At 37.4% G+C, this 21,633-nt stretch overlaps 2 protein-coding genes across 6 annotated transcripts in view; both read left to right on the top strand.

Moving 5' to 3' along the window:
* Positions 1–4,710: 4,710 nt before the first annotated feature.
* Positions 4,711–6,593, top strand: Morn2 (MORN repeat containing 2). Its single transcript, XM_013155878.3, has 2 exons — positions 4,711–4,847; positions 6,362–6,593. Exons 1-2 carry the CDS (start codon positions 4,711–4,713, stop codon positions 6,462–6,464), a joined length of 240 nt encoding a protein of 79 aa, XP_013011332.1. The 3' UTR covers positions 6,465–6,593.
* Positions 6,594–6,749: 156 nt separating this feature from the next.
* The window catches only part of Arhgef33 (Rho guanine nucleotide exchange factor 33), a 114,979-nt gene continuing 100,095 nt past the window's right edge, over positions 6,750–21,633 (top strand). For all 5 annotated transcript variants that reach the window (XM_063229529.1, XM_063229543.1, XM_063229548.1 and 2 more), the window contains exons 1-2: positions 6,750–9,895; positions 14,981–15,053. The gene's annotated coding sequence lies outside the window, so the exon portion shown is untranslated. The remainder of the gene's footprint in view (positions 9,896–14,980; positions 15,054–21,633) is intronic.

Below are 21,633 nucleotides of genomic sequence, written 5' to 3'. Positions count from 1 at the left end.
AAAAAAGCCATATGTGAACTGCAACTACAAGAAAATTGTAGGTACAGAGTTAGACTGTAGCTTAAGTACTTTACGTGGATAACTTTACTTAGTCTTAGGATGAAGCATAAATAACTTGTCTGAGGCCAAAGAAAATGGTGAAATCCTGATTCAAAACTAGGTAATTTATAACCTGAGCTATATTCTGTTTCTGCAGTTCCTTCAAGGTAAGCGTGAGCAAGAGAGATGTGCGTTCAGGGAGAGTACAGCATGACCCCTACAGGGCACATTTCAAGCAGATCTGGTAACCTGGTTAGTCACAGTAAACACATAAAAAGCAGTTCTGTGTCCCTGTTTCTTCAGAACTTCAAAATTTGAAGAAACATCTGTGTATACCTCCACTTCAACCTTTATCCACAATTAAATTTTAGATATTTTATAGGAAAAATTAAACAAACATGCCTAAATTTAATCCCAGCTACTCAGGCTGAGGCAGGAGGATTACAAATTCAAGGACAGCCTAGGCAATTTTGCAAGACCCTATCTCAAAATAAAAAGGACTGGAGATTAGCTCAGCAGTGGAGCACCCCTTGGTTCATCTCTTAGTGTTGCACAAACAAAATTATCAATTCCCGTGCTCTACCCATGGAGATTCTTTTTTTCTGTCTGTCTGTCTGTCTCTTTCTTTCTCCTTCCTTCTTTTCTTTTGTGCTTTTTGGGACAGGATCTCACTATGTAGTTGATGCTGGCCCTGACCTCACTGTGTAAACCCAGGCTGGTCTGGAACTCTTGCCTCAGCCTCCCTAGTACTGGAATTACAGGAATGTGCCAACACACCCAGTTTTCCCATGGAGACTGATGTGAGATAGGCCCTAGAAATTTCAAAATATCCCAAGTGATTCTGATACATAAGCTACACTTTCAGTGACATTTTAATAGAGTCTGCCATCCAAGAACTTAATCTGCTTATCCTCTGTTTTCTTCAGTATTGGAGGAAAAATTAACTTTCTAGTATTTTAGTCTACTAAGTGTTCAAGACTCAAACACACATTTCCCTCAGTTGTATGGCCTTCATTCTTCCTTTTCACCTGGTCTCTATTCCAACCTCCTCCTTTCCCCACTTAACAGTGTTTTCTGTGTCTTCTTTTGTGTCTCCTCCCTTCACCTCTGTGCCACTCAACAGTTCATATAAGTACCCAAGAGAAAAGTGTGTCCTCCAGAGTAATGTGTACACCAGCGTCAATAGCAGCTTTACTCAGCTTTACTCCTAATCATCCCAAAGTGGAAATAACCTAATGACTATCAAATGATGAATCAATAAACAAAGTGTGCTATTCCATACAGTATGTTTGGTAATAAGGAATAGAGTGCTGACACATGATACCATACTGATGAACCTCAAAAATGTGTTAAGTGAAAGGATGATGGTTATTACATCTAAAAGGAATGTTCAGAATAGGAAAATCTATTGACAGACAAGAGACAGTGGTTACCAGGGACTGAGGAGGTCATGAATAGCTACTGATGAAAACATTCTAAAGCTAGATTATGGTAATAGTTTCACCATTCTGCATACACTAAAAACTCTGAACTGTTTGTTATACCTTTACAGGGTAAATTTTGTGGTATGTGAATTATATACTTATAATATTGTTACAATGGATTTAGCTCAGCAGCATAAACGACTGTCTTGCAAGCAGGCAGTCATGAGTTCAATCCCGGTTAAAAGGAAAAAGACCAAAAAAAAAAAATGTGTTATCTAGAGAAAATTATTTATTTCACAGGACCCTAAACTAGACAATGGAAATACTAAGTAGTCATGACGTGCTTGTGATTGTGTCAAGTGAATCTACTTGGCTTGTGCCTAAAGTATATTGATTATAGCCTTCTGACATGAAAATATTTAACTTACATGATTTTTCTTAAATTTTTTAAAGCATCTTCAGAAGTGTATAAGATAAACTTTATATTTCCAAATGGAGACAAGTATGGTAAGCATAAATGTCAATTATTTTTCCTATAGAGAAAATTTAAAAGCTTAACAATAAAAAACAAGACTGTCACATTTTATCAAACTACTATTTGAATATAAATTCACTTAAATAAAGTAGCATAGAAACCGCAATCGAGGAACACATTTTAAATCCAAACTCCAGTGTTAAGAGTAGATACTATGCCTTGATAACCTGCCAGATCTGTCCATCTTTCTGGCCATTGGGTCTCAGTGTCCTAGATCCATGGGTCTCTTCATCTCCAGCCTCATTGCTTTCAGTGCTGGGGACCCAAAACAAACATAGGGTACAGTTATGAACAGGCCCAGACATAAATATTATTTAGTCAAATACGGTTCCCATGTAAAGTATTTAGTGTTTCTTCCTTGTTTAGATGGTGACTGCACAAGAACATCTTCCGGCAGCTATGAGAGAAATGGAGTAGGTGTTTATACCACTCCTAATGGCATTGTCTACACAGGAAACTGGAAAGACGACAAGGTACTGTGCTTTCTGTTTTTGTTTCTTTTTACCATCATACTGGGGATGGGCACTAGAGCCTCCTGAGTTACAAACCTGTGCTGTACCACTGAGCAACACCCCAGCCCTTACCACTGTTTTTAACACTGATGGCAGATAAATTATCCTATGGATTAAATGGTTTAAACATTAATAAAAAAATATATGTAATGAATAGACTGTAACAAATTAATATATTCAACATATATTTAATACATGCATAGTATTAAACTTGCAAAGAGAGCTAATGATCATTGTTATTATGTCTCATCTCCTATTTATTAAGTAGACCTAAACTCATTCATAATTTTCCCATTTACTCTTCAGACTCACCTTATCAGATAGGTGCTATTAATATTTTTCTTAAATGAGGGGCTGGGGATTTAGCTCAGCGGCATAAGCATCTGCCTTGCAAGCAGGCAGTCGTGAGTTCGATCCCCGGTACCGATAAAAAGGAAAAAGACAAAATAAATAAATAAATAAATAAATAAATAAATAAATAAATAAAATATTTTTTTCCCTCCCTGGTAAGTGGCAGTAGTGTGGCCCACTGCAGCCCTTCCAGGGGGAGAACCAGCAGAGTCTCCTGAGATCCACAGCATGTTGGAACTTAGGACTCTGGGAAGCCAAGCCAGCACCTCCCCTCCCTGGTAAGCAGAGGCAGGGTGGCAGACTGCAGCCCTTCCAGGGGGAGAACCAGCAGTGTCTCCTGAGATCCACGCCATGTTGGAACTGAGGACGCTGTGAAAACAAATGACCATCCTGCCTCCCTGCTTAGCAATAGTGAACCTACTGCTACATGGCCTAGAGTCAAATATCCCACTTCCCCTATTTCCCCCCCCCCCCATTAGCAAATGGGAACCAGAAATCTGAGCCTCTCCTGGGAGGTTGACCATAGCAAATAAGGGGGACTTCCTTCTACCATTTCTTTGAAGGCAAATATTTTTATTACTGTTTTGCTCTTTTCTGATTAATGGTACTGCTCTATTCAATATTCTGTTTTGATAAATTCTATAGTATTCTATATTTCATCTCATTTTGATATACGGGGTTGAAAGAACAACTGTTATAAAGATAACAAAATATACTGTGATACCTATTACTGTTATGCCGGTAACCTGCTGTGAAGTTCTGTACCAATTTCACATACGATCTTAGTTGGCTTTATTCTGACTTGTTCTGTTGTATACTTTCAAAATAAAAATTAAAAAAAAATTTCTTAAATGAGGGAATTCAGGCTCAGTTTTCTTGTCTAATAAATGATAAAACAAAAAGGTATAACCAAGCCCATTTGAATTCAAATTTACATTCTATTTTTTGTTTTCTTTTGGTTGGATGCGTGCGGGCACGCGCTGTGTGTGTGTGTGTGTGTGTTTTTATATGTGTGTAGGGATTCTGTTTCTGTATTGATTTTCAAAGTACTAGGGACTGAACTGTGGTTTTTTACCCAGAGATACATCCCCAGCCTTTTTTTTTTATTTTTGAGACAAGATCATACCAAGTCACTAATTGCCCAGACTAAAACTTGTGATCCTCTTGCCTCAGCCTCCCAAAGTTCTGGGATTCCAGGTGAGTGTCACCATGCCTGGTTTAAATTGACTTTCGTAATTAATATTCTGTACTTTTTTTCCTAAACTAAATAAACTGGTTGCCCTTTAAGATTGCTGATACATTTAAGGCTTCATGAATATCCCTGTTTTCATCATCATGTTCATGTGTCCCAGATGGAGAACATTTAATTTAATGGGCTTCACAGAATGACCCAGAAGAAGGACAATGATAAAGTGTCTACTTTTGTCAAAATACTAATACAAAGTTTGTTTGTTTGGTACCAGAAATTGAACTCAGGACTTCGTGCTTGTCAGGCAGGTGTTGTGCCATTGAGTTATATCCACAGCCCCTCTTGATACAAAGTTGACCAAATACGATGGGCATGGGGGCGCATAGCTATAATCCTAACACTTGGAGGCTGAGGCACAAACATTTCCCAGAGTTCAAGGCCAGCCTAGGATACATAGCGAGACCGTGTCTCAAAAAAACCAAAAATCAAACGAAACAAAACCCAAAGTTAACTAAATAATAACTAAGTTAACGTGTGTGTGTGTGTGTGTGTGTGTGTGTGTGTGTGTGTGTGTGTGTATGTGTGTGTGTGTGTGTGTTTAAAAGTTCCGGGAAAACTGCGATGCTTATATTCTGAGGTCCTTTCTTTTGTTACAAACAGATGAATGGTTTTGGAAAACTTGAGCATTTTTCAGGAGCAGTATATGAAGGACAGTTTAAGGACAATATGTTTCATGGATTGGGAACTTATACTTTCCCAACTGGGGCAAAATACACTGGAAATTTCAATGAAAATAGGTAAGCTTCTGCTTTAAAAAAAAATCACTATATTTATCAAACTTAATTCTGTTGGTTTTTTTTCCCATACCGGGAGTCAAACTCATGACCTCACGCTTACCAGGCAGGTGCTTATGCCGCTGAGCTAAATCCCCAGCCCTGCTGTATTTCTAAAATGTTTTCAGCTATGCTTTCTTAAATATCATATCATATTTTATTTATTCAGACTTTTTGAGATAGAGTTTTGCTATGCAGTTCAGCTAGCCTGGAACTCACTTTGTAGGTCAGGCTGACCCGAAATTGCATCAGTCTTACTGTCTCAGCCTCTTGAGTGTGAGGATTACAGGTGTGCACCACCATAACCATCCTGTTATAGTTAGTTAATTCTAAGTGTTTTTGTAATGTTTTCAGTCACCAAACACTGTTGAGTTACTTGAGGTGATAGGGAGTGTTATAAATGAGGGTAAGAAGTCCATAGCCTCCCAAGGGAAGTATCATTCTCAGTGACAATCCATTAGACTTTTCATATCCCCTTTCTACCTTTCTGTTACTGTAGAACTTTTTGCAGTAGGTTTAAAGATAGAAAATATAATTATTGTAAAAACTTAGGTCAAAAATAATTTTCACTTGAAATATTTTGATATACTTTTTAAGAAACAGCCTTGGGGTAATTCTGTAATTATTTTTCTCACTTGATTTCACTCATGTATGTGCTTTTACTAGACTGATTTTTTTTTTTTTTGTCTTTTTCTTTTTTTTATCGGTACCAGGGATCGAACTCGCGACTGCCTGCTTGCAAGGCAGGTGCTTATGCCACTGAGCTAAATTCCCAGCCCCACTAGACTGATTTTTAAAATGTAAGCAAAATTAAATTTTAGATGGGAGAAATGTACCCACTATTCTCCTTTCTGAGCATATACATGTAGAAAAAAAAGTGAGATGAAAAATGAGTGCAGCTTTACAAGCTTAATCTTCACATTAAATTCCAGGCCATGCCATCCAGAGGTTCAACTTCCTTTATAGATACACCTTTCTTACTTATGTATAGTTGATAATGCAATCTAATTGTTAGCATGAATACATGGGAGGGGGGAAGTGTTCACCTGTTTTGACTCCATGTTTGTAATAATAATACAGAAACTTAATAAACACTGATATTAATAAAGAGGGGATTCTGACTTGTGGGGTAAATCGTATGTGAGTACATTTTCACATCCAGAGACCCTAAGAAAGCAGCAGCACAGTGCCTAGGACCTCAGATACAGTCGATGATGAGACTTCCGTTGAATAAATTAATGAACCAGTGTAAACTTAGTTTTTAGCTGTTGTAGCTTAAACAAAGTTACTTATGTGATCCTAAAATCTCAGACACCAAAACTTGAAATGACAATGTTTGTTTGGAATACTGTTTCCTCATAGGATATAGAAGCAAAATTCTGGATTTTAAATCAAAACTTGAAAGTAAAAAGACTATAAAATTCTTGCACTTGATTGATGAATAATAATTAATGAATGAACTTATTTTCATATTGCAGGGTGGAAGGTGAAGGGGAGTACACTGACACCCAGGGACTTCAGTGGAGCGGTAACTTTCATTTCACAGCTGCTCCGGGCCTGAGACTGAAGCTCTACATGTAGATGTTCTAAATTTAAGTTTAAATGGGGTAATTGAAGTTTTCAGTTCTAAGTAGAGCAACTAACTCTGTCATCCGAAATAACTTCATACAGTACCTCTACAAGTTTTCCAATAAAACCATCACTCGTTTATGTCTTTCTGAATTTTATTTTTGTTATTATGTAGTTTAAAATAAATGATGTGGTTCAATTCAAGGTTTGCTTATTTTCATAAATATAGCAAACCAGGAACTGTAATCTGGAGGCTGTCAGGAGGATTGTGACTTCAAGGCCAGTGTGGGCTACAGAGTGAAATCCTGTCTCAAAGAAACTTAAATAAATACTTACACACCTATATGTGGCACACCTATCCAGATCTCGGCAAAGTCAATTTCCAGTTACAGGTCTGGATTTTATAAGCTTTTGTTTTCTAGTTTATGCTTGCATGTTTATTTTGGAAGAAAAAAATTTCCAAGGTGTATTTTATAGTGTGCAAATACTTGGCCTACAATGAATTTTTTGCTATGATAACTGTAAATTGAAATCTTCTTAAAAAGTAAGTGTACAGGGGCCAGAGATTTAGGTCAATGGCATAAGTGCCTGCCTGGCAAGTGCAAGGTCGTGAGTTTGATCCCTGGTTCCGCAAAATAAATAAATAAATAAATAAATAAATAAATAAATAAATAAATAAATAAGTTACAGTGCATTATCACTGATTAAGGGAAAGTGTGCTACATCTCCCTAGAGCTCACTCCCCTTGCTTGGCTGAAATGTTGGGCCCACTGAGCAGTAAATCCCATTTCCTTCTGTGCTCAGCCTCTTGTAAATCACTATTCTACTCTGATTTTATAAAGTTAAGTGTTTTGGATCCCAGGCCCCACTCATGCAATCCTGCACTAGTTGTCCCTGCGATTGGCTTATTCCACTCAGCACACTGTCTTCCAGGTTCACCCAGTTCACCACACATTTGCAGAATTCACTTCTCTTCTAATGGCTGAATAGTATACACACACACACACATGCACACACACACAACAACATATTTTAAAAAATCTGTTGGCTGAGCATATAGGTCATTTCCACGTTAGGTACTATGCACAGGACTGTAATGAGCACATAACATGGTAAGATGATCTCTTAAGATCCTAATTTCAATTCTTCTATATAAATACTCAGAAGTAGGATCAGTGGGTCATACAGTAGTTATATTTTTATCTTTTAAGGAATTGCTATGCTGTTTTCCATAGTAGCTGTCATTCTGAATTCCCATCCACAGTAAGCGAGAGTTTCAGTTGCTCCCTCTCTTCACCAACACTTGTTATGTTTTGTTTTTGTTCATAGCTACCCTGACAGATGTAAGTGGCATCTCATTGTGGTTTTGATTTCCATTTGCCTGATGATCAGTGACACAGCACTTTCTTCACATGTCCATTGGCCTTTTGTGTGTCGTCTTTGGGGAAATACCTATTTAATGTCTTAGCCCATTTTTAAATTGGATTATTCATTTCTTTATGCTTGAATTATTCCTTATGTATTTTATAGATTCTCTCCACGGATACGTGGTTTGCAGATATTCTACCCCATTCCCTAGGTTGCCTCTTTTTTTTCAGGTTGCCTTTTCAATCCATTGATTGCATCACTGTGGAGATTTTAGTTTGAGATAATCCCACTTGTGCATTTTTAGTTTTGTTGCCTGTGATTTTGGTATCATATCTATGTACATAATCACTGCTAAGTCCAATGTCATGAAGATTTTCCAGCACTGCAGAATGAATGAATGAGAATTTTCAAAAGGGTCCTCCTGTACCATGACCACATGGATTTATCCCTGGGATAAAAGGATTGATCAACATATGAAACTCAATTCATGTGGTTATCCACATTAACAAAATAAAGGACAAAAATCACATGATCATATCAACAGATGTAGAAAACGCCCATTTGACACAATTCAGCACACTTGCATGACAAAACTCTCAAATGAGGGGGGAAATATATATATATATATATTTGACAATGTCTCACTATGTAGTCCAGGCTAACCTTAAATTATGTAGCCCAAGCTAGCCTTAAACTCACAGTGATCTTCCTGTCTCAGCCTTCTGAGTGCTGGGATTACAGATGTGTATCACCACACCTGGCTTAATAAACCAGGAATAACTTTCTATTTACAAATCATCCAGTGAAGCCATTTTATTACAGAAGCCCAAACTGACTAAGGCATTCAAAATAGCCCCCACTGGAGGGAAGTATAGAGACCTGTGATGGAAATTTTCTAAAATTAGATAGCAGCAATACTTCCATAATGTTATAAACATGCTAAAAAAAAATCACTAAATTTTTACTTCAAAGGGACAGATTTTATTTATGGTATGTGATTATACCTCAAGTTCCATTAAAAAGTAGATGAGGAGTCATTAATTATTCTATGCCCCATCTTTTAGATAAAGTAATTTTCAAAGTATCAGAACAAATGCATTGAATTGTTACCATGTGCCCCATAAATAGGTACCATTAACCAAGTAAAATAATTTTAAATGAAAAATTATCAAAACAGTATGTTAGCTACATTTCTAAAAGTACATTAAAGGTCGTGTTTTTGCTGAAACATCATTCCAAAACTAACAGACAAATAGTGTATGTAATAGTAATTTGTGTGTCCTATTTTTTCAAAATCTTGTAAATATTTATATTCTGCAGTGTGATTGACAAAAATTATATTTTTACTGTAATACAAATTGTATTAAATGTCTTAAAATGTTAAAAATATTTTGTCAGTTTCTCATAATAGCTTTGTTTTTTATTTTAAAAGATTCAAGTGTTTAAAGATAGACTTTTAAAAATTGGATTTCTTTTTGATTCATTGCTTATGGCTGATACTGTTTTAAATTAAATATTATTATTATCACTATTGTACTGAAATTTATAAGGAGATAAATACCAGACAAGATAAGGAGAGAATGTTTTCAGGGACCAGAACATAATGCAAATTCAAAATTTCTGGAAAATATGGAAAAGTATCTGTATTACTACAAATTCGATTTTCCCTTGTATTTTTCTTCAGATTATTTAAAGTAGCAAGGTATATATTTTACTCTTCAAATCTTAACTTTTTTGCTATATTACTTTCATTTCATGTTTTTATTTTTCTAAGATACCAAAATCTTATTTATTTTTCTAAGATACCAAATCTTGTTAAACGGTTTTCTTCCTCTTTACTCCTTGAAACTAGACACAGTTCAGTTATTTGATTAGTTGATGCTAGAATTTGACCTGGAGCTTATATAATTAGAGGAGACACTAGTTTTCCTCATTTAAAAGCCTGTTAGGATATGACACTCTTGTTTCAGGGGAAGTCAAACCTCTTTGCTGCTTCTTTTTATAACCTTTAAGTTAATCTGAAATTCAGATAAGCCTTGATCTGAGGATGATATAACCACAGCAAGCAACATGGGGTAAGTGTGTCCCTCATATGCTTTAAGAGGCATTGAAAGGAAAATATTTTTATAAGACAAGAAAATTCATCCACCCTTACCACAAAGCATACTGATTTAAATTCAAAATATGCTAACAATTATTTCAGATAGTAATTCAAATATGTAACTGTTGTTTCAAAAGTTATAGCAATTTGCAAAGTATCCATTTATTTCTTAATTTTTATAGTATGTTTTAACTTGCCTTTGCAGGTTGGCAGCTAATGAAATACTAGGAAATATTTGAAGTTGCTCTGCATATTTACATATTTAGTTGCAACTGAGTTAAATTTTGAGAGCAGTCTTTTAAAACAGATAATAGAATTCTTGGTTTACAAGGCAGCCTAAATCCAACATGTATGTGACTCTTTGGGATTAAGGATAATTAAAGAATCAGGAAAGGTGAGGAATTGATTTATGCCTTTGTAACAAAGAAAAAGAGGATTCTGTCACTTCTCTATATATAAAAAAATGCTGATTATTTACACAGAGACATGTCTTTGTGAAATTTAAATACTTCATGAGGTTTTGGGGACATGTTGATAAGAATTGGGTTTTATGTGAAAACTTTCCATTCTTAAGAGAGAAGATTGATTTTGTTACTATTTGTATTGGAAGTTTGATTTTTTTTTTGCATACTGAAATAGTATATCCTGAATGTACAGAAATTGTTATCACCCTGTTATCTTTTTTAATTTTCCTTCAAAACCACTACTGCAAATAATACAGCTTTTTGACTGATGACTACTTTTGTAGGATTCAACATAAAGGATCAAAAATGTATACTAGAGAAAAAAGTTTTTGATACATTCATTCTAAAACAGTGTCCACAACTATAATTAATGTCTACATTTTTGTTGATGCTGTGGCCACGAAGAAGTCAGATAAACCATTTGGAAACTCAGAGACTTTTGAAAGGGAAAGTCATAATCTTGTTAACTTTTGATACAAATATAAATGATGTGTTTTGAAGCTGAAAGTTAGAAGTGCCACGCACAAGTATCACATGTATTTGGTAGATTTTGAGAGTGAGTTGGTGAGATTTCATACTGTCTTTAATCTACCTCCTTCCTTCCCTCTTTTGTGTATACAAGAATGTGTCTCCGCACAGCAAGCCGGTAGCAAACGCTGCTCTAAACTGCTCAGTCCCCTGCCCTTCCCTTCTTTTCTTCCTTTTCCTTGCTTTCTCTTCTTCCTTTCCTTCCTTCCTTCCTTCCTTTCTTCCTCCCTTTTAATGACAGCAATTTGTAACTTCTGAGAGGGGTCAAGGATTGTTTTCTTCTGAAACCAGTCCACCCTTTCTGAAGAAAAATAAAATGAAAATCACACAAAATTTTACAAACAATTTCAGGAAATTTGCACTTGGCCTGAAACCCAATTCATGGACCCCCAGGTGAAGAACATGTGATTATGATTTTTGGGCTAGAGTATAAATTATTCAGCATTCTTCATAGTTTCTGGATTTTTATAAAATGTAAGAATCTTTATAAGTTTATAGTTCTTGCTAATTTTTCTCATGGATAGGTTTGAAATATCCCCCTCCCAATTTGCATAAGAGCGAAACACAATTTAACCAATATTTATCACGTTAGTGCCATTGGTCCCCAAGGACTTGATTAATCACTTGTGCCGCTTGAGAGTACCAGGAACCACCTCTGTTGTCACAGAAGAAAAAAATATCCTCATTATATTATCCATAGGGTGCTTTCTGTGCCCTAAATAAGATAACTAAGCAAATTATAAATTGCTAAGTATTACACAGGATACTCATCTAACCGGCAGGCTTATGATTTAGTTTTTGTTTGCTCCTCCCTTATTGATAAAAAGATGTCAGTGAGTATAAAGACCTATTTACATCTTTCTAAAGCAATCAGAAAAATAAAAGGGGAAAGTAGAGGCTGATCAGATGTTCAAGTTTATCCATTTCAGCAAACCTCTAGAGTTTATTCTCCGAGAACAAGGGAGTGGCTGTCTTGGATTTGATTTGGGGACCTGCTTGTCTCAAAGCTATGTGAGGATCCTCTGCCTCTATCTGGGTCTGTGTCAGCGCTTTTTTCCTCTTTTTCTCAGGTTATGCTGGCACGATTTAGTTAGCAGTGAAGAGGCAAATATTAGAAAATTCTTATGCTCTCTACAAAGCCTGCCCCTCGTAAACTTTCATGGGATTTCTTATGGGGCGTGGGGGTGGAGTGAGAGAGTGAACATAAAGATGAGAAAAGAAATAAACTCTGGCACGTGGAGGAGCCTTACAGTGTGAGATGCCCTGATACCTGCAACTTACCATGACAACCGGGCAAAAGATGAAAAAAAAAATTTATTTAGGGGGAAGGGAGGCAGTTGGCAGCGCTGAGATTCATTTTGATACTTTCCCCATCTCCTAGTGAGACAGAAACCACAAAGGAATAAAAGCTGGGTGGACCCCTGGGGCCCCACTCAGGCTCTGTGACCCACTTAAAGTATGGTATGTGTTCTTCCTGCTCCTTACTTTCCCACATCATCTTATCGACCTCAAAAAACAGCTCTATCATTAACGCCAGGATATCTTCACTATAACATCTCTAAGAATAAACCAATGAGAGAATAAATCTGTTGGGGTTCACCACTGAGGGACAGAGGGCAAACACACTCCCAGGCTCCTAACTAGCTCCTCTCCCATGTCTTCTGCCCCGTGCCCCCTCCCATGGGGTCTCTAAACCCAGGCTCAGCCTTATCACAAGGCAGGATGTTTGCACAGAATCAGGGTGTCTGTAGACAGAGAGCAGTCGTTCCTGGGATAAGCCACCACCCTTCCTCAAGGCCGAGGTATTTGCACCGAAAAAGAAAACATGGTTGGAAACTATGCCCAGGGCCAAGGAAAATTCCCAGGCTTTAGCCCACGTCTTCCACCCTGCACAGGAAGACAACATTTGCCTGCTTTCCTGTCTCTGTCTCTGTCTCTGTCTCTGTCTCTGTCTCTCTCCCCATGACCACTAAACCCTAAACTTAAATGCCTCCGCCACACCCAGCTCTAAACAGACACTTTTCTAATCCAGGTCATCTTACATTTTGGGGATTATTAAAGATACCTACTCCCCGGCCTCTCTGCCGGTGCCCTTTTTCGTCTGCACCTCAACAAAGACCATCTTCTCACCGGAGCTGTGATCTTGTTGCTTCACTGCTCAACAACTTTCAGTGGCTCTTTATTCCCCCTAACGCAGTGCAGACCTTCCGTCTGCCCCCCCCATTCCCCCCCCCCCCCCAGTCTAGATTAGCTTCTCCACCCTCCAGGTTCTCCAGGGTCCCTAAATCCACCTGTGTCTTGTACTGCATTCTGCTGTTGATCCTGTTTTTACCATTTTCTGCAAAGCCCGTCTTAAAGCTCGTCTTCTTCATGAAACTCTAACATCCACTAACTTTCTCCTCTGGAAGTTTAGGCGCCTTCTGCATGTCGTAATGGATTCATAACCCATCCTGTGTTACAGTTACTTGTGTGATTTATCTTTCCTATTAGATTTTTTTGTATTTCAGCACCTAACACATTGCCTTTTACATGAGATGTGCATAATAAACACTGCTGAATTCAAATGAACTCTGTTTTTCCTCTAATCCACAATAAACTGAAAACTCGGGTTTAGGCAGACTTTCATTCTTCCCCCAACAGAGTGGCCCCACTTTCTAAGTTCCTCACTGAGGAGCTCGAGTGAGTAGGTAGCAATACAAGGGTGATGAAAGGGGGGATGAAGGCTGGAGGGACACACTAGAGGCCTTTGAAGAGTGAGAAATTTGTTGTTAACAAATAAAGAGCACACAGAGGCTCCAAGGAAATGTGGAGAAATTTTTTAGAACTAAAAATTGTTCTTGGGCTGGAGATATAGCTCAGTGGCATAAGCGCATGCCTAGCAAAGGCAAGATCCTGTGTTCAATTCCTGATACCAAAAAAAAAAAGTTGTTCTTGTCTCTGGATCACTATTGAGTTCATTTGTATATCATAAAAAGTGACTTTAAGCAAGTTAGAAGTGTGTTTTTCATATATCTGTGGCTCAGCGTGCAGCAGTGCAAGCTGTTAGACCAGTGCCTCGGCGTGAGGGACAGAGATCCTTCTGCTTACTCCTCACCATCTGTAGTGTGACACTTGTTGGTCCAAGAATGTTGCCATGCCCCCACTCATGTCACTGCTATTAGCCAGCATCCAGGGTGGCAGCTATCAGCATCTGACAGACCCAGCATCAGGCTTTACATTGTCTGCTCTATTTCTTTTGGACCAAGAACAGAATTACGCACAAAAGCAATAACTTAAGAAAACCTTTCTGTGATGTTAAAGTGGAGAAGAAAAAAAAGCATGCCAAGCTGGGACTAAGCATATTCTCACCTAAGTTAAAGGACAGAACCCCGTGACAAAGGTGACTAAGCCTTTGCTTCCCTCCCTTAACTCTCACATTTGCCTGAGAGGTGAGTATTTTTGTTCTAAAGCCAGTCATATAGGTCAGGAAAGGGAAGTCCAGAAAGATTCAGTAAACTGGAAAAAAAGTCCCAGATGTTTCAAAGAATGAAAAATAAATAAAACATACAGCTGCTTTGGAATCTGCCATCGAAAGCAATATAAATCAATGAATGTTTACCATGTAGATTTGTACTTAATTTTTTTGTAGAGCAACTTAGCCCCTACAGAAAGATGTATTACAAACCCAGTTCACTTGTCTGGTGAAGGTGATTTCACTTAATGTGGTATTTGTAGGAAAAACTCTCTACTAATGCCTTTAAATATTTTAGGTTTAGATCATTGCTTTGAACTCTTCTGACTGAGCAAAGCCTCCTAAACCATGTCAAGTATTTTAGCTATGTTAAGAATTTATTTTTCTTAGTCATCCAAAGATAAAAATGCTGAGATTGTTGTGTCTACTTGAAACTAAATAACTTAAAAATTAAAAGGCTAAGAGAAACAAGGACTTTGGCTTTTTGACTTTAGATAGTTCCACAAAATTTTAACAATAATGAATTGTGTATATAATAACTTTAATTATATGTGGGGGAGAGGATGACATACAATGCAAGGTGATTGTCACTGTCAGTGACATTTTATTTTTACAGAACTTTTCAAGAAGTTGGAAGGAAGACTTCAAAAAATATGATGTGATGTCTCCCGGTGGAGACAGGGCAGGAGGTAAGTGAGAATTCCAGAGAACTTGTTTCTAGTTAGAAGACAGACAAAAAGACAGCTTAGTTATTATAAATGGCTTGGAAAACTTGTCAACTTCATTTAAAACCCATCAAATGTACAAATTACTTAGGGATTTCTTTAGACAGGCATCAGGGTTAGCGGTCATCTTATAAAGTAGGTGTGTTACATCAGATTTCTACTGCTGTATGATTGTTTTTATATAATATTGAGACCAAAAAGCACAGTATTTTAACTGAGTTTGGTTTTAGACATCTTTGAAGGTCGCAAAAGCAAGCAAGCAAACAAAGCAACCTTAAGAAAGACATTTATTGTGCATTGAACTAAATGAGTACTACTTTTTGTGTTGAGTTTTTCATACAATAGCTACGTAAGGTAGGTAACTACTATGGTCCATTTTACAGTTAAAAAGCCAACCTCATAAAGATCACAGAATGAAAGCAGCAGAACCGAGGCAATCCCAGTAAGTTGTGGGGCTGAGGCAGGAGGATAACGAGTTCAAGGCCAACCTTAGCAAGCCTGTCTCAAAATAAAATGAAAAAGGGTTAGGGTTGTAATTTAGTGGTGGAGTGCTTGCCTCACATATCCAAGGTCCTGGGGCTGGGGAAAGAAAAGAAAAGAAATGAAAGAGAAGAGAAGAGGAAAAAAACAGTAAAGAAAAATAATAGAGCTAGGACTTAAAGCAAGGTATCGATACACTTAAAAAATCACTATAGTTTAAAGCATAGTTTTTAAATTTCAAAAATAAAAAGTGCTTATCATAAAACAAATGCAATTGGGACAGAAAAGTGTAAATAAAATTTGAAAGCCCATCCTAGCTCTAACTCCATCTTTCTTTCCAAACTAACCACTGCTGGCATTTTGTTATGGAACCTTCCATAACTTCCCTTTTGTCCAGAGTAGTTTTCACTCTGTCATATTTTCTGCCTTTTTAAAAAAAGGAGTTAAATTTGCTACATATCATATCACATAGTATAGATATATGTATATATAGAAAATAAGATAGTTACTCTGATTTCTCTGAGCTCATTGAAGAGAAAGATCTGTGCTAGTATTGTTCAGATGATTAAATGCTGATGTCTTGTACTATGAGTAACTGATTTGTAGATAACAATACGCAATGTATATACCATTGTTACCCCCTAATGATTGTCTTTTGAAATTTTGTTTTATTTTTTCTCTTCAAAATAAAATATTTACTACATATCTTGATTAAAGTAAACGTTACCTTTAAATGATAACTAATACTTTCATCGGTGAACATCAGGCATCTTACTATAGAGGTTCAAAGAAGAATTGAACTCACTCTGTTTCCTAAGGACTCGTAATTTAGTGCAGTGGTTTCTAATTTCTTATTTTAAATTGGGGGTGGGATTGAGACAGGGTCTTTCTTTGTAGTTTAGGCTGATCTTGAACTCACTGTGTAGCCCAGGCTGGCCTCAAATGTCTGGCAATCTGCCTCCGCCTCCTGAGAACTGGGATTATAAGCCTGTTAACATGCCCAGCTCCCAATTCACTTTCAAGGGAGTAATTATGGACTCTTTGGCGACTGATGTGAGTTCTGAACCCTTTTTCCCCAGAAAATGAACTTATATAACATTTTGGGTTTATAGATGCCCTGAGCATATATGGACTTTTTTTTTTTTTTTTTGGTCCTTTTTAGACAGGGTCTCGCTGTGCAGTTCAGGCTGTCCTTGAGCTCACTTTGTAGCCCAGGCTGGTCTCGAACTCGCAACAATCCTCCTGTCTCAGCCTCCCTGGGATTACAGGTGGGAGCCACCACGGCTGGCTTCATATACGGACTTTTATAAAAGTTAATAATTGACAAAAATACTCACATAGAGAGGTGGAGAGATGCTAAGGCAGCACAGAAAACCAGGGCTTAACTCTGCTTGGACATGTCAGGAAATAAAGACAGAGAGACACAGAATCCTAAAGGACACCAGGCGTCCAACAGGGAGTCTAGGACAGGGGAACGAGGCCCGCTAAGGGAACAGCATTAATGGAGCCCAGGAAAGGTCAGAGAATCCCAGTGTGTGTTTGGACTGACCAGATGAGTCTGCAGAGCAAGGTGGACCCTGTTGGGTTAGGACATCTGAACTTCGAGCAGTCACTGAAGGATTTTTGGTAGGAAGGCTAAAAATCTATAGTGAACACATGATGAAATAAATATTCCTGGGAATAATAATTTAGATACTTGAGTAAGATGTAAAAAAGGAGACGTCTGCTTAATTCAGAGTTAGGAGGGGCTCACTGGCTAAATAATATGCTATTAAAAAGATATATTGGCAAAATCAGACGAAATTGGTTGGAAGGCCAATGCTTTTACAAAAGGAAATTAGAATAATAAAGTTCTGAAGCTATGAGATAAAAGGACTAGATGTAAAACTCTAAACTTGGACAGCATGTTGGCCCCCTTGCCATGGTGAGCCTAATGCAAAATCAAGTGAGTGTCAGTTCCTCAGGGCCACTAACTAGGTCTTGCCCCCGCCCTACCCCCAGCCCAGGTCTTCCCAGAGTTAGGGGGCGGGGTGCTGGGCTGTCTGTCTGGTTTCTCCCAGTGGCTGGCTGTCTGGTTTCCCACAGATCTTCCACGTGCCAAAGCAGGAGACCGGCACAGGGTACACAGCATCGGATTCTCAGTATTTCTACACTAAGCGTGTGCCGCTTTTATAACTGTTTTTGTAATTATAATGGCAGAGTTTGTTTCTAATATTAGTCTCACTTCCTACTTCTTGGGAGTGCCTTCATAAAGTCTCAGAGACATTTCACTTAATAAATATTCATTATTTATTAACAATTAGAAGTTTTAGCTCAGGCGTGGTGGTGCATGCCTGTAATCCCAGCGCTTGGGAGACTGAGGCAGGAGGATCTCAGTTTGAGGCTAGCTTGGGCTATGTAGTGAGTTCAAGACTGGCCTGAATTACAGAGTGTGATTCTATCTCAAAAATAAATAAGTACAAGAATTAAAATTTTAAGAGTCATAAAGGAATTTATCAGGCAGGAATTTAAAAGTATATACTCAAAGAAATAGAGTGTGAGTCCTCAAGAGAGATACGCTACAGTTTATAGCTGGGAATATTTATATGTTTTTGGTGGTAGAAATCTGTGGAATTTGTAGGAAGTTCCATCTTGGTCTTGGTTTATAAGTAAAGGATGGTCTACTCGCTCAAAGATAACAGCCCATTTTGTAGGAGAAAGAAACCTAAAATGTTTTGCCTAGAAACATTCTTTGAACTCTCCATATGTTCGTAAAGCGATCAGGAGTCTGCCCTTTACTTTATCAACTAAACTAATCCATGGATTTAAAGTACCTTGAAGGATTTGGGGTATGATAGACCTAAAAGGAAAAAAACATAAACAATCTAGGGAATACTGATATAGATAACCTTGGGAACTTGTGCCCTGGGGTTGTCGTTTTAAATGTACATTTTCAGTTCTTGCCTTCCTTGTCTCCTTTCTGTTTAATTTCATTTCTTTCATCCTCCTCGCTCTCCTTGGTTCCTTATTCTTTACATTTTTTTTTTTTTTTTTTTGTCTTTTTCCTTTTTATCGGTACCGGGGATCGAACTCACGACTGCCTGCTTGCAAAGCAGGCACTTATGCCGCTGAGCTAAACCCCTAGCCCCGTTTCCTTATTCTTAACATGTGCAGAAGGGCTAAGGAGTTTTCTTCCCAAAACTGCTTCCCGCTGTGGGGAAGCACTGATGCTGCCTAAAGGAGCCTAAAGAAGATGATGGGTTGTTGTTCAAAGAACCACTGGAGATTTAGCTCAGCGGCGTAGGCAACTGCCTTGGAAGCAGGCAGTTGTGAGTTCGATCCCTGGTACTGATAAAAAGGAAAAAGACAAAAACAAAACAAAAAAACAAAACCCACACCTTGTGATAGTCTGGAAAAGAGGACAGGAGCATTAAGTCACTGATAATTAAACTGCATTTTACAGCAATGTTAAATAAGCGGGAGGTAAAAGTTAAAAGTGGTATCTGATGAAGAGTAGTTCAAAACGTTGTAGGAGTCAGACAAAATTAGGCACCTTTTGGAGTAAGCCTTATATTTTCTTTTCTTTCCTTTTTTTTTTTTTTTTTTTTTTTTTCCTGTCTTTTTCGTTTTTACCAGTACCAGGGATCGAACTTACGACTGCCTGCTTGCCAGGCAGGCGCTTATGCCGCTGAGCTAAATCCCCAGCCCCCAAAGACTTGAAATTAGTTGTATGAGTTCTGAAACATATGTCATTCTACAAATTCTGTGACACTGTTTGTTTACTTTCTAATCTATGTATTGGCAGTATTGGGGATTGAATCCAGGCCTTTGTGACAGTCTTTTTTTTTTTTTTTTTTTTTTTTTTTTTAAGCCTTATATTTTCAACAATAGCCTCTATTTGTCCAGAAGTATTAACCCAAGTCAAGTAGAATTTAAGAGCATACAGACTTTTCCCTGTTTGGTCAAAGAAATCTAATGTTTCCTTATTTTAACTATAACAATAGTGATGGAATACACTATTTATTTATTATCTTTATGACATTGATGTTTTGATGATCATCAGGCCATTTGATTTTTTTACTATAAGCCTTAGAACTTGGATCTGGTCCCTATGTTGTAGAGCTGAAGACCTTTTGTAATATTCACATCCAGATAGTATAAATATATAAATTTAGTTTTTACCACAAAGAAACAAAGCTTAGCAGCTAGAATATTTATATTGCAATTATTATTCTATAGGCACATCTACAGAAGAAACCAAATCTTTATCTGGAGGGTACTTGAAAATCCATTAACAGGCTGGGTATATTGGCACATGCCTGTAATCCCAGCATTTGGGAGGCAGCAGGATCACTGAGAGTTTGAGGCCAGCCTGGGCTCATAATAAGACCTTGTCTCAAAACAAACAACGATCAAAACAAAAAGGAAAGTCCTTTAACATAGCATAACTGCAATATACTAACTGTAGTTGAAGAACTTTTTTTTAAAGAGTTACTGGGACTGGAATCACAAATCTCAAAATTTTACTTAAATGCTACAAAGACTTCAAATAGTAAATAGCACATAGTGCATACATTATTTTGTGTATATGATGTATCTTATAATTTCTTTCAAATACAGAGAAGCACTTGGTCCTTGCTAGAGGACAGTGCTCTGAAAAATTTTTAGTCTGTATATTTGGACAGTGAACTTTTGTTAAAATTCACTATTTAGGTGAAATAACATGGCTTTTTCCAGTTCACCCTTTTTCAACTCATTAATTTAAAAAAGAATGGTTTTCCTTGCTATTTGTTTCAGAGAAAGAAATTGTTACCATAAACATACCTTGATATTAAATTAAACTCAAATTTGTATTGAGTTTCCACTGCAAAAGATCCTCAAACTTTTCGTATCTCAAAGCAATGTAAAAAAATGACACATTTATCTTACAAGCTCAAGTTAGTTTTGTACCCCTCTCTGAACTATCTGAACATTAAAAATGTATGAAAAATTTTAAATTAATGAAAATTTGAGTAAAATTGCTACTACAAGGAGATGCATCATGTTTACCCAAGCCTTTAAGCTTAGGTGCCTGGAATGATAAGACAACATGTCAAGTGAAGCAAACCAGACTCAGATGATCCCTCCTAGATGTGGAATCCAAACACTCAAACTCACAAAAGTAGAGGATGGGATGGTGGTTACTGGAAGCTGCGGGTGGGTGAGTGATGTGAAAAGGGAGCAAGTTTCAGTTAGATAGAAGAGTAAGTCTTTTGAGATCTATTATTCAGCAGGTGATTGTCATTAATAATATAGTGTATATTTCTTAAATGTTAGGAGAGTAAGTTTCAATGTTCCCACTACCAAAATGGAAAAGTATATAACTGATGGATATATTAGCATGATTCAATCATCCCTTCTTGTATACATCTATCATACTATCTCATTGTATCTTATAAATAAGTGCAGTTATAATTTGCCAATCAAAAATTTTAAAGAATTTTTAAAAGCCCAGTTACCTGTCAGGTACTATGGATGTGAATAAGAAATGAGCCAGGTGTGGTGACTTATGCCTGTAATCCCAGCACTCGGGGGGAGGCTGAGGCAGGAGGATCACTGTGACCAGCCTAGGGTGCAAAGTGAGCTCAAGGCCAGCCTGAACTGCACAGTGAGACCCTGTCTCAAAAAGACAAAAAGACAAAAAAAAAAAAAAAAAAAAAAAAAAAAAAGAAAAGAAATGGTCTCTCTCCTGCCCTAGTAGAGTTTCCAGTGCTGCTTGAAAGACAGATATAGAAACTGTTACCTAAGAATCCCCTCAGGCAGAGATGCTAATAATATAACATAAGAATGCAGTAGAAAAAAAAACAAAACAGAAAAGATGCAGTAGAAGAGGGATTGACTGTAACTTAAAGGATCAGGGCAGGCTTCCTGCAAAAGAAGCTGGTGAACTGAACCTTGGAGGATGAGAAATGTTTCATTCTATAAGCAAGGCTCTTTGTGAGGGGTAGAGGATGGGAGGAACAAAGGTACAGAGGCATGAATGAGCCGAGATCATCCACACATCCACATCACCACTACTAACTACTGCAACGTTGTATCTGAAATT

The sequence above is a fragment of the Cavia porcellus genome, unplaced genomic scaffold (assembly GCF_034190915.1).
Source record: "Cavia porcellus strain 051 isolate PalLab524CR breed Dunkin Hartley unplaced genomic scaffold, mCavPor4.1 scaffold_1, whole genome shotgun sequence".
In the NCBI taxonomy this organism is placed as follows: Eukaryota; Metazoa; Chordata; class Mammalia; order Rodentia; family Caviidae; genus Cavia; species Cavia porcellus.
The sequence above is the reverse complement of the archived record's forward strand: the minus strand, read 5'-3'. Positions and strand labels throughout refer to the sequence as shown.

What these genes read in the sequence shown, in the direction of transcription:
- Morn2 (XM_013155878.3), top strand. Translation starts at nt 4,711, where the DNA reads ATGAATGGTTTTGGAAAACTTGAGCATTTTTCAGGAGCAGTATATGAA. An exon ending in GGAAATTTCAATGAAAATAG is followed by an intron (nt 4,848 to 6,361) that starts GTAAGCTTCTGC and finishes TTCATATTGCAG; the next exon opens with GGTGGAAGGTGAAGGGGAGT.